Source organism: Sesamum indicum, linkage group LG10, assembly GCF_000512975.1.
Source record: "Sesamum indicum cultivar Zhongzhi No. 13 linkage group LG10, S_indicum_v1.0, whole genome shotgun sequence".
Taxonomy (NCBI): Eukaryota; Viridiplantae; Streptophyta; class Magnoliopsida; order Lamiales; family Pedaliaceae; genus Sesamum; species Sesamum indicum.
The window spans coordinates 16,053,636-16,066,389 of record NC_026154.1 but is presented as its reverse complement, the minus strand read 5'-3'; the positions used below and the strand labels follow the sequence as shown (position 1 = coordinate 16,066,389).

Below are 12,754 nucleotides of genomic sequence, written 5' to 3'. Positions count from 1 at the left end.
TTGTAACAAAAAAGAGGGGCGCCTCCCCCCCCCCCCCTGTTCAGTCAAAAGAAAGTTACCTAAAAGAATATGACAAAGAAGAAGGCTAACAAACTCAACACATCTGAATACCTCACTATTGGATATATAAAGCAATTTTGATATATTCCTGTGGTGTGTTTTCACAGTTGATTTTATTGTCCCAAGGAAGAATGATAAACAATGTAGCATTATTCTTCTAGAAATGTGCCGTGAGAATTTTATAGTTTATCATTTGTCTTTTTATCTTGCGAGGATGATCAGTTGACTATAACTCTTGTGCCTCTAATTTCCACAGAAAGAAGAATTCATTGTTTTGTTAGGAAAGAACGAAGTCCCTCATACTCGACATGTTAGAGGATCCAATTACTGCTTGATAAACGTATTTCCTGATCGGATCCCTGGAAGAGCAATAATTATCTCCGTTGTAAGTTTGGTTTTATTACTAAATTGATTCCTCCTTCATAGTGTTGAACACTTGCTCCATTTGGATTACATACCTGAAAACCTCTGTTTCTGACACGCAGATTGATAATCTTGTGAAAGGAGCTTCCGGTCAGGCATTACAAAATCTTAACTTGATGATGGGTATCCCAGAGACAACAGGACTCCTCTTCGTCCCTTTGTTTCCTTAAAATGGTATTTGAGTCGCTCCTTCGAATTGAACTAAAATCTGTCAACAAAGATGTCTTAAAAGGGGTTCGATGTTGTACGTCCAATAAAGCTGAAAGATTACTCCTGGTCTGCATATCCAGGATGCACTAACATTTTGTTGTTTCTGCAGGCGGTTAAATTTTTTATATTACACACAGAAACAGCTGCTGTGTTCCCCAGGCTGATGATTTTAGAGGACAAAACTGAACTGCATCAATGGCAGAGCAAAGTTGTCTGACTGACTTCTGTTTGCCCTGTGCCTGAATATTTCCTTCACGTTCTAATCTGAGTTTGCTGAAGAAGGGATGACAATCTCAATTATTCACATTATGTTGTTCATGTCTTTTTTCTTCCATTCTCTTTCTCTCTTATGTTATTTTGATTGTTTGAATCATATCAATTCTTTTAATTAGTTAGAAATATTAACCTTCTAATTTATTATAAAATAAAACCAACCTATAAAAACCAGATTAAAAAAAAAAAAAAACTATAGAAAAGAAACATATTGTTTTTAATAACGATTTATGTTTTTAATTTTTAGTTTATTAAAATTTTCCATTTGACTCTTTTAAAATACTTATTTTTAATACTCACCGTGTTTCATATAGATACATAAAATATTATTCACATGCCAATCATTTATTAACTTGATTAAATGTACCAGCGAGATATTATGAGATATTGTCTATTTTGACATTTTTCTTGTTTTCCCCAAAGGACATGGTGGAAGAGAAGAAATTTAATTCTTTTTAAATTTCTCATTTACATCCAATATGAAATAATAGTACATATACTCATTTTAATTTTTTTTTTAATAACTAATAATTATACATTACTGTTTACTACATTCTACAATTAAGCAAGCATGTGGTTACCTTATTATTATTATTTTGTGTGTGTATGTGTGTTTTTTGGCTCACTCATTTCTCGTATCACAGGAATAAACTGCATTTTTCCACCGCAGTCGGTTGTCAAGGCAACTACAAATGCCACTTCTTTTTACAATTACCGGACTTACTTCATTATCTTCCTAAAAGTATGGGATCAAAATTACCATGTCCCTAATTTATAGGGTGAAAAGTGCAATTTTGCCAAAAATAAGAGAAGAAATCGAAAGAAATTGGACCTAATCTGAAACCGCTAAAAAAAGGAAAAAAAGAACCCATATTTCGAGCCCGTGGGTTTTTGACTCTTCAGGAAAAGGTTTCTGAAATTTTCTTGAAAACGCTGTGCCATTTTCCCATAGTTGTAGTAACACTCTCTGATATCCTCTCTCAGTTTTGCTGTTTTACCGCAGAGAAAATGGCTCTCAATTTCAATGCTTCAGCTGTTCACTCGCTTCAGGTTATCAGTCGCGTTCTCTGAATTTCTAGACAAAAATATGCATTTCAATTTTTTGTTCCATTTACGGAATTGTTTGTCGGGGTATAGTTTCTTCCGAGATGGGTTAATGGAATTACGAGAAAATTTTAAGTGGGTTTTCTGTTTTGATGATAGTAATTCAGAAAAATTCTTGACCAAGCTGTCGTCCTTCTTTCTCCGTATCCTTTTCTTTGAGTAGATGTAGTTTGACATTTGGCAAGTTTTTGCTGCTTTGGCACTGTGTTGCAACTTATGAGTTTTAAAATATGTTTCTAGCACTTCAAATCCCTTTTATTGGTTTTCCCCGTGACGATTTTTCCTGTCCTCTGCAGAACCTTCTATCAGTCCGTAGAACTCAGAGCTGCATGTTGAGTTGGAAACCAAATCAATTATGTCAAAATACCCGAAGAGTCTTTTGCAGTATGAACATGGCTGCTGATCAGTCAGGTGATTCTAGGCAACTAAGTATAGGCGATATTGTGGAAAAGGCAAGAAGATTGTGGGATAGTTCGCCTCAGCCAGTAAAGAGCTTCCCTTGGAACAAAACATTGGACAATTTCATTCAACTCATTGTCGACCTTGTCTTAGCGGTTGTCAAATACTTATCTATACCCCTGTTTACCGTCACTTCAATCAGTGAAATGTCTTATTGTGCACATGAGAGGAAGCTATACCTCATCCCACTTCCATTTCTAGTTGGTGTTGCTGTTGCTGGGGTGTTAAAAGATGCTGCTTTGGGATCGTCCCCATATCTTGAGGTGCATTTTGTTTTATTGTGATTAAATTAAACATGAAATTCTCATGCAGGAATAGAAGTTCCCATCCCATGATTTATCCCTTGGCTTATAGATAAAAAATTAACTGTTTCTATGCATGTGAAGACGGCTAATGCATGCGCCAGGTACACATATGTAACTACCAACCATAAGAAGATGAATACATCCTTATGCCATACTTGAGAAACAGGTGGTACTTTCTGCATTAGAATGGAAATTTCGGCCAGTAGAGGAGAATAGCGGACAGGCTAATGCATCCAAGGCCATTATTTGGTCATGTATTAACTGAAAGGTGAAATATATCGCTGCAGCCAATCCAAGAATACATAAACATTTCTCATTGAATTATATCAATGTGTCTGCTCCAAAGCTTAAATGTGAAATTTTCACTCTCAAGTTCTCAACTTGCTTATTCTGCTGCCCTTCAGCACTTCAGGAATATCATTCCTCAGATGTTTATTTTAGCGTTCATCTCATCTTTTTGGATAATGGATTCTTGAAAATAAATGTTCCAGAATATTGTTTTCTGCCTCTTTGAGGTGCACAATACACTAGTCAGTATGCTAGGTCAGATATTGCTCGAGTTTACCACTGAATTCGTGAAGACATTCTGGACCTGGAATATTTGTGATTGCAGATGGTTAATAATTGAATTCATCAGTCGTCCTTCTTTTTAACACCTTCTAGTTTGTTGTATCCAAAATTTTTAAACAAGAGAAAATAAGGCATTTTTGTCTCTAGATTAATCCGTTCTCTACTGTATGATTGAGCTAGTAACAGGATAAATAGACTCCTTAGAGCTTTGTTTATTGATATAGTTTATTTTCTTTAATTGCAGCGTGCAGAAGTGCCCTGGCATCTAATTGCTGTTGTAATATTCTTCGCATTGCTCAAGTTCCCTGGTCCTTATTATCCATACTGGGGGCGTATTTTCATCCCGCACTTTGCAAATGGAGCATTGTTGAGGACCTTATGGTTCATGTTTCTGTGGTCCCGGAGGCCCCGAAGGACATCAGAAAACAACCAGCCTGATTCTATGACTGACAATCAGAAAGCAGATGAGGCCTAATAAGATGGTTAAATCCTTGTGTGGGTAATGAAAACGGGTCCTGAGATTTGTTATTTCTTCTCTTCTATACACACAAAATATCCTGCTTGGTTAAGGCTGTGCATGAATTTGCCCTTTGTCCCCAATCATTCTTGCATGTACTAGATAATTCTTGCCATTTTACAAAGACATCTTAAAACTATTTATGGTTTGGATTTATCACATGGAACATTTGTTTCTTTTATGTGAGGTGCAACGCATATTCTTAAAGTTGTTTCCCTTCTGCAGTGAACACTTCTTTTGGCAACTTTCACTGCACGGGGTGATGATGAACACTGGATTGCCGAATTGTAATCAGTGAACTTCTTAGAAGAGATTCATTTTTCAATCTTCAAGAACCATAGCCTCAAAAGTGATTGTGCTTGGGAAGCCTTTTCTGGATCTAGGTGGCGACGAACAGCCCCTGAACACCAACATTTTGCTGATGAGCTAGAAGTATGAGTTGTCTTGATATGCTCCATTCTAGTACCTTTTTGCATTTCACACATCTTGTTTACAATGTAGTATCTCAATCAGTTAAACTATATATAACCCGTTGTTGTACTGAGAAAGGAACATGTTTCATTTCATGTTCATTGTAGTAATACTCAGTGGTAGATTTTGGTTCAAAGATGAACGCCCATTTTTTGTCTTTAGAACCTATCATTTCAAACCAAAATCTGCATAGTGTTGTTCTATGCCAGCAGTTAATTTTAGAACGGTTCTTTCTTAGCTGCATGAAAGCCCAAACTATATTCCTATATCTTAGTAAAGATAATTTGCTTGAGTAAGACACCAATGGAGTCAACTGCAACTTGCCCAACAGCAAGTACAACCTTTTGGAGATCCAGGATTGATAAACTAAACTTTTCAGGAGAAGATGTTGAAAAGAGATATTAACGCACTCAATCTAAATATAAGTATCCACAAAAACAATAAAATATTGGTTATACCCCAAGAGCTAATCATCTATGCACCTATGAGAACAAAATTCCTTAGTTCAGTTTATGAAGAAAATAAGAGTGTGTCAAGAGCAGGGACAATTATCAGTTAAGCTTCATCTATGGTCTTAACCTCATCAAAAATAAAATACAAAAGATGACTGCGGCTCATTTTATGAATGCTGCAGTACAAAGGCACAACACGAACTATTCCTAATAAATAAAAACTTAGGAGTCTCCTGAGATTTCTCTTGACCTGTTACCATCTTACAAACAATGATGAGATTTTTTTATAGTAATCTACATACATACATCTGAAAACAGACTAGAAATTCTATCACCCGGAACTGCCAGAGAGATCACCCGAAAATCCACTCCCATATGATGCAGAACCACCAGTACGTGAACTGGTGGCACGAGATTTCTGTAGTTGGCGAATCTTGAAAGCATCTCTAGGTAGCGGTTGGCTTTGTACTGTAGACGTGTCATCATCATCTTGCCCTAAGAATGATGAAAAGCATTACCCTTGCCGAAATTAGATGCTTATGAATTCATTACTTAATTCCACATTTCCTTCATTTAAATTGAACGATTAAATATTTCAATTATGATTTTTCTGCTAAAGAACACCACAGAGAAAAATTGGCATAGTCACGGTTAGCAGATTGACTGCTTCCTAACAGGAGTAATCAGACATGCATGCTTTAATTGATGCAACATTATCATCTAGCATGCCTTAACCCACTTAATTTCATCCCCGAACCAAACATAGCCTCAAAAGTGAAATGGAAAGGTTTCAACAAGGCACACAACTAGAGGGAAGGAAAGAACAGGGGCAAAATAAAAAGGACCAAACAAACAAAAACAAAGAAAAAGAGGATGGTGATACTATCTTCCCATTAGTCTCGAAACTAAAGCATACTGAAAGAGGCAAAAGGAAGTTTTCTTTGGAAATATCGAACAGATAGTGATAACATGAGAATAATAAAACATGTAGCATAACAGTGAATCCAACAGCAGTCAAATAGTAACATACTCTCTGAATCTTTCCTTTTTCCCGGTTGTCTGTCTCTTGTTTGTTTAAATTTGCTTGAACCAGATAGGTCACTGGTACTAGGAGCAGGCCCAGCTGACAACTGTTGAGGTGTTCCAGATTTCCTGCTAGCTGAAGTTATGTTGCTTTGCAAACATATGGATATAACAAAATCAACATCGGGAGATGGGCCTAGAAATGTCAGCACAAGTAATTAGTTTCTGATTAACAAAATATTATAGCTCAAGGAGATTTTGATAGCTTTAATGGCAGGGCATATTAGATAACATATTTTAATTGTTCGCGCCCTTGGACCCCAGAAATTCTTTCACATGGTCTGTCTAAGTCTTAGAAGAGGCATCTCAGTTATTTCTTTTTTCTTCTGTAGCGACACTTTTTATTCTACTCTTTGGGTTTCTCTTTGTTCTTCTTTTCTATTTTGTCTTTTTCTTTCTTTTCTTTTCTTCATACACTTAATCTGTTTCTGTTTTCTGTTATCTTGTCTCTGATTCTGATACTATGTAATGTAAGTATGTAGTCTATGTTCTTTAATTAAACATAAATGTAAATTGAAGTTATTTCATAATATTTATTATTTGTTTATTGATATAAGTAGTCTATGCTCCAGTAATTCAACTATATACTTTAGTTTAATATTATATAGAGTTACTACATATTCTTTAAATTTCAATTTCTGAAATTGCTTCTCTAATTTTTGAAAGGAAAAAAAATATATATAAGTATTATTTATTTATTTTAATTTCTTAGACATTGTTCTAATAAAAAAATACTAATTATATAAATATATAAATTATTTTTACATTTGCGCCATCCTTCAAAAAGGCGCACGGAGCGAGGAGCCTTGGCGCCAATGCACCATTAACTACTATGATGCAGATTCTGCTTGGTCCAAGGATATGAGGAAGTCTACTGCAGGATATTGCACCTATGTTGGAGCAACCACAAACTTCACGACGCAAGAAACAAACTGCATTGCTAGATCGAGTGCAGAAGCTGAGAATAGGGCCATGGCACACTGCTAGTGCAATATCGTGGTTGAAGAAATTGCTGGAAGAATTGGGTTTTACATATTTTGATCCTGTGTCTATGTAATGCAATAATCAAGTAACTATTCACATTGTAAGCAATCCAATTTTTCATGAGAGGACAAAACATATTGCAATCCATTGTAACTTCATTAGTGAGGCGGTCATGAACAGAAAATTTGTACTCCCTTCCCGAGCAAGGAGGAGCCTCACAAAAGCTTTAGGACCGACTATTTAAGATTCTATATAACAAGTTGGGCATGATTGATATATTCACTCGAGCTAGAGAGGGAACGTTACAAGATAGTTCTTATTATTTGCCATAGCCATGTTTGGTAGGTGAATGGCTAATGTGTAGTTATATTCTCATCAATCTCTACATAATAGAGGTTGGACATCTTCAAGATAGAACATACTTCGCTTCTCTACTCTTTACACATATTAACTTGTAAAGGGAGCCTCTATAATTTTGATAGCAAAAGGGGGAATCCATAAAAACCATAGTAACATGGAAGGATAGTGTAATTAACCCTTTTAGTTTTAAGTCAAAATTGACAACTTTGAAGTTCTGCAAGTAACCAAAATAATTCTCGACAAGGAATTGAACAAGAAAAAAGGCAATTCCCAACAATGGGATCAATTGACGCTGAACAAAGCAAACCATACTTGATTCAGTGGTAACAGTGGAAGGGTAACAAAAAGAAAGTTCAGTGGATACCTTCAACAGCAGGCAAATTTGCCACAAAGGTTGCCAGTGATGGTGGCAAGACTTTCAGGACATCATTGATCGCACTTGTTGTTCCTCCACTATCCGCAGATGTGCCATTTGGCAAGGTGCTTGAAACACCAGAAAGCACAGAAACATGAGGACCTACAAAGTTCATGTTCATGAGACAGAATAAAGGATCTTATAGGCTTATTTACTCAATCTTGCCAAAATACAAGCAGAACACCCATATTCTCTCATCAAAAATTAACCTTGCTAAGGGTTCTAATAACTAGCTCAATCACTAAACTACTCTCTTTGTCTTTGTCTGATCACAGATGATAAAACTGATGAGGTGTTCAAGATATTAACAGTATTAAAAGGTCAAGATTTGAGTTTGCCAGCATGTCTGCAAGTGGCTGCATCTACTACAATAAGCACCAGAGACATGAACAACATGATCAGGTTCCACAATTCCAACAGAAAAAAACCTAACTTTTGTATCATACAGTTTCTTTTAGTATGTGCATACACAAGATGAAGATAATCCAGAGTTCATCCACAGCTGATGATAGTAATCTTATAATGACAAAATATAGATACTATAGAAGGAAATTTGAACTTTTTGACACTGTTCTGCACCTCAATTTCTATAACCCAAAGCTCCAATGTCCTATCACAAGTTTCTGTGCAAGGATTAACCAAGTCCCAGATATTGAACTTCCTCTCATGTTTGTCGGCTGTACTCTCCACTATGCAGGAAAACAAAGGCTTCCATATACAGATAGAAGCGGAACAGAGATGAGAAAAGACTAGTAGTTTTAATTTTAAGGTGAAAATAACACCCAATAAATGCTATTCTGTAAAAGCAGACAGAACATTTAGTCCAACACAAGCAATATAGCAGCAATTTCCCACCATCATCAGTTGCTCCATTTTGTTTTACTGAAAAGCATTGCTCGTAGCTTCTAAGCTTGTAAAATATTAAAGCATCTGTAAGGGGTGTTACACCAAATAAAATAAGAAACAATATGTGTCATCATACCAGGCTGTTGTCTCGGACCATGAGTCACCATTCTTGATACTTCTGGGTGAACAACCTTGCCAGATATATTAGAATTATTTGGAATGCCTGAAATGCTCTGATCTGCATTCACAACAGGTCTATCATGTCAATGAAAGAGAGAATGGCCCGGAGGATGAGTATAATTATTACTTGTACCTGCAGAACCAGCTCCATTAGCAGGAACAGAACTTTCAACCTTCTTATTGACATTTCTAGAAAGCCACTAAAAGCAAATAACCATTTCACTATAATTCACTCCATAAATCAAAGCTTGTCAAGAATAGTACCAGAAAATAAAGATACGAGTTATACTGTGTTATTGAGGTGAGAGCAGAAATAAGTACCTCTTGCCTAGCTAAATGATCGAAGTCCTTAGATGAACAAGGCCGCAGATCCAAGAAACTATATCGTGATACAACATCTTGCAGAGAACTTTCTAAAGTTGATTCTCCATTCTCACCTGTCTGAGATAAAGCTTCTTTCCTCCTTTGCTCAACCTATCATCACAACATGCAGCTGTCCCAGTAAATATATTTTGCACACTGCTAACTCAGAATAGTATATAACCTTTTGCAAAGTTGTGGTTCCAATAAATATATTCACTCCACCAAAGTTGTTATCAATGCTCATAGTGATGTTAATCTCAAATATGTTGTGAGCTAGAGCAAAACAATATGTGATGGCACAGCAAGGAGATCCAAAAAACCAACCAACCAAACAGAAACTATTCACATGAAACGACTGGACAACACCAGACACTCTTATACACTAAAATATGAATCTATATCAACTTACTTTTAACATGCTGGAAAGATCTCCATACATCTGCTCAAATTGGACGAATCTTTTCCAAACCTACAAACAAAGTAAAGAATTTACCTATTAAATGTAGAATAAACAGTTGTGACTTAATGTTTTGCCCTGAAAGTATGCATTTTAAGGTGAACAATAATGCAGTCTGCAAATGAAAAGAAGAAAATGAAACCAACATGTGGAAGATGTGGATAACTTTGCAAATGTCAAAGGCCAAAATTGGCTTTTCATAGTTTTTCATGACAGTGATGATATCAACATTTTCCGGATGGAGAAACGAGCATCTACTTCCAACATAAGAAACTTTTCCAATAACTATAAGCCTAATCTTATAGAAAAAAAAATCACATATAGTACTTCAGTGTGTCTGAGGCAGAGTTCTAGCATAAAAAAAGGAAGTATATACTTTATTTGATACAAACTCTTTTTGTTGGATGATCCGGTACAATATTGAGAAAGGTTTTTCATTAGTACCTCAAATCGGTAAATAACATGAAAATATGATAAGCCATAGGCAGTGATGTTGTAACTATTCAACAGGGGCAGTTTGCATCTTTGGACTCTCCTCAAAGGGTGTCTATGTACTTATCCCTTTTCAATATGTAATATTAGGAGTGAAGAAATTAACTAAAATCTGCTTCGCATAAGCAACTGCAGAATGAAAGCAATGAAAGCAACATCAGAGTCAAAGTAGAATGCTGCCCTACCTCAACCGATTCATCAGGTGGAAGCGAGCTCAGTGCTCGTTCAAACAAAGCACGGGTATTTCTATCATCATTCAAGCGGCATAAGAAATCAGCATATCTGCAATATAAGGTAAGTTGACTCAAAACTGATGTGATGTAGAACTTTTGTCTTTAAAATTCAGCTTTTTAGTGTTTGGGAAACAGCTTTAGCTTTTGAAACTTTTATGTAAAGAAAAGGCACTTCTGAGTCGGGAGTTTAATTTTTAAATCAATTCCATGGGATCAAGCATGGACCATATCAGAAACTTCAAAACATTAGTTACAACTTGTGAAATGAAAACTTGCCAAGGGGAAAAAATGAAAAGGAACTTACTCAAGAATGTAGCTAGGTTCATGCATGAAACGTTTCAGGCCTGCTTCAAATATATTGTGTGCAAGCTGAAAAGGTAGTATAAATGAGTTTAATTAAAATGTCAGTGCAATGAAACCATAAGCTGCTTTATTTACTTGAGCACAGTTCCTCAATATTAAGTGTGGTGCAGTAACTTAAAGGTACAAGAAGCATGGTTAATAACACAAGCGCGAAAAGGTAGCATACTGCAGTCCAACGAAGGAATTTTGCACTTTTGTATCTTTTTCTTCTTCTCAAATTAGAAAAACAAGACAACAGTATTCCTGCAAGATTTATACATTGTCTTCGCAACAGCCCTGCCCATTCTCAGCGAATATTTACCTTACCAGCACACAAGTATAAAAGATTAAACAATCAATAATCAACCATCACCTTTGCATCCTTATCTAGACAGAAGGCCATCATCGCATATGCAACATAAACATGGTAAGTGCAGTTTGGAGATTTGCGTGCATCCAGAAAGTATCTCCGAGCTGCTTCAACTCCTTCAGTTCTTCTCAGAAACCGTATGAACTGCAGAGTGTAACATCATAAACAACTTCGGAAGCAAACTGGGAGCAGTCTGTTGATGTCTAGCTACCTAGTAGAAGAATCCAATATAAATCTCTGTTCTAATTAGCACTACCTATCATTGCCAAATTATGCAGACAATACACCAAAATGAAATGTTGCAAAAATTTGCCCAGTGGAGAAAACCATAACCAAGTCAAGAAAATAGCAAAATGATCACAATTGAAAGAAAACACAGGCTACTTAACAATCTAATTTCAATGAACTTGCTCATTTAGCTTTCTTCTACACATTTCTAAAATGATCCTTCCAACTAAAGAATTGTTTAATAAAAGAAAAATCTAAAGACTGAAAGGGTACATTTAACAGAAATAAAACTTAATAATCAAAATCTTAAACTAAGCACTAGCTATCAGAATGCTTTAAACTTCAAAAATCCAAAACCAGAGTTCTGACAAACCACTGTCTGAACTCAACGGCAGAACATGAAAATAACCTTTTACAATAACAAAACTGACAGGACAGAATCATCCTTTAGTTTGACATCTATTTTGTTACCAGATGGGTCACAACAACCTATAAATAGCAAGACAAATTATTTTTCCCTTGATTTTTACACCTCAGCTTGTGCTGCATAAATGTAAAAGGATATCTCATACCTGGATGTGTGATAGAGCTGTTGCATTTGCACCATCCCCTAGAAGACTTTCATACACCTTTTTTGCAGCCTGCACAAACACAATATGTCGAAAAAGTAAATAAATTATTAAATGGAAATCTGCAAGAAGCAGTCACATGCTATACCTGAGCAGCTCCATGAGATTCCTCTAGCTCAGCATAAGCATACTTTAGCATCTCCGAATCTGCATGAAAGCATATGAAACCAATGAAATATGAAACATAAAAAAGTAGATGAAAAAAACAGCACAAACCAGACAAACCATAGCAGTTTTATGAGAAACGCGAACTGACAGCTATTCGAAAAATCAACACTGCTCGATAGTGGAACAATAAATTTTCACATGAGAAAATCTTCAGAACATGAATTCTTCCAGCAGAGAGATAAATACCAGGAAGAGCCTTCAATGCACGCTGGAAAACTTTAATTGCTGAGTCTCTGGAACCACTTTGTGCATGCCACATAGCGTAGTCGTACCATATATCAGGGTAATGATATAAATACATGAGGCACTAGCATGAAAACGAATATGTGAGCAGATTCTCTGTTCAATTTTCTTTTTTCTTGTAAAACTTCCAACGTTTTAGGTCATGGGTTGCAACAAAAACAAAACGAGAGACCAATCCTAATTCCTAACAGGAAACAACCATCAATGGATATCTGAGGATGTAATGCTCAGAACATATGGATATCACAATCAATGAACATGGACAAAAATGTTATAACAATGCATATCCACTACCTAATTTGGAGGAAATGTGACATGCTTGAAAGTCAATATCTCATTTTATGCAAATAATGCATATGTCATTATTTGGTTTGTTGGTGGCATCAGTTCAATTATTCAACCAGCAATAAAATATAGAAAAGCTCATAAAAAGTTACAAAACTCTATTGCCATGCATTGATGAATTCAAACGCAACTCTTTGATGACAAAGTAAAGGCAGGAGAAGTTCAAACATGC

The 12,754-nt window shown here is 35.9% G+C and overlaps 3 protein-coding genes across 4 annotated transcripts in view; 2 read left to right on the top strand and 1 right to left on the bottom strand.

Annotated features, from left to right (window-relative positions):
* The window catches only part of LOC105172856 (probable N-acetyl-gamma-glutamyl-phosphate reductase, chloroplastic), a 4,655-nt gene extending 3,630 nt beyond the window's left edge, over positions 1–1,025 (top strand). Inside the window, exons 12-14 of the mRNA XM_011094444.2 lie at positions 317–445; positions 546–657; positions 803–1,025. Of these exons, the coding sequence (XP_011092746.1) occupies positions 317–445; positions 546–653 (237 nt within the window). The 3' untranslated portion in view covers positions 654–657; positions 803–1,025. The remainder of the gene's footprint in view (positions 1–316; positions 446–545; positions 658–802) is intronic.
* Positions 1,565–4,487, top strand: LOC105172855. 2 transcript variants are annotated; one of them, XM_011094443.2, is made up of 4 exons: positions 1,565–2,016; positions 2,367–2,792; positions 3,649–3,899; positions 4,147–4,487. In XM_011094443.2, exons 1-3 carry the CDS (start codon positions 1,975–1,977, stop codon positions 3,877–3,879), a joined length of 699 nt encoding a protein of 232 aa, XP_011092745.1. In that variant the 5' UTR covers positions 1,565–1,974; the 3' UTR covers positions 3,880–3,899; positions 4,147–4,487. The 2 variants fall into 2 exon arrangements, with proteins under 2 accessions (XP_011092745.1, XP_011092744.1); XM_011094442.2 differs by having other exon boundaries at positions 1,718–2,016; positions 3,649–3,903.
* LOC105172853 (cleavage stimulation factor subunit 77) overlaps positions 4,868–12,754 on the bottom strand; it is a gene marked incomplete in the record, with an annotated part of 13,226 nt that continues 5,339 nt past the window's right edge. The window contains 13 exon segments of the mRNA XM_020697243.1: positions 4,868–5,339; positions 5,875–6,063; positions 7,636–7,788; positions 8,669–8,770; positions 8,846–8,912; positions 9,034–9,186; positions 9,485–9,544; positions 10,210–10,306; positions 10,562–10,626; positions 10,973–11,113; positions 11,770–11,838; positions 11,915–11,973; positions 12,181–12,301. Coding sequence (XP_020552902.1) covers positions 5,176–5,339; positions 5,875–6,063; positions 7,636–7,788; positions 8,669–8,770; positions 8,846–8,912; positions 9,034–9,186; positions 9,485–9,544; positions 10,210–10,306; positions 10,562–10,626; positions 10,973–11,113; positions 11,770–11,838; positions 11,915–11,973; positions 12,181–12,301 — 1,440 coding nt within the window.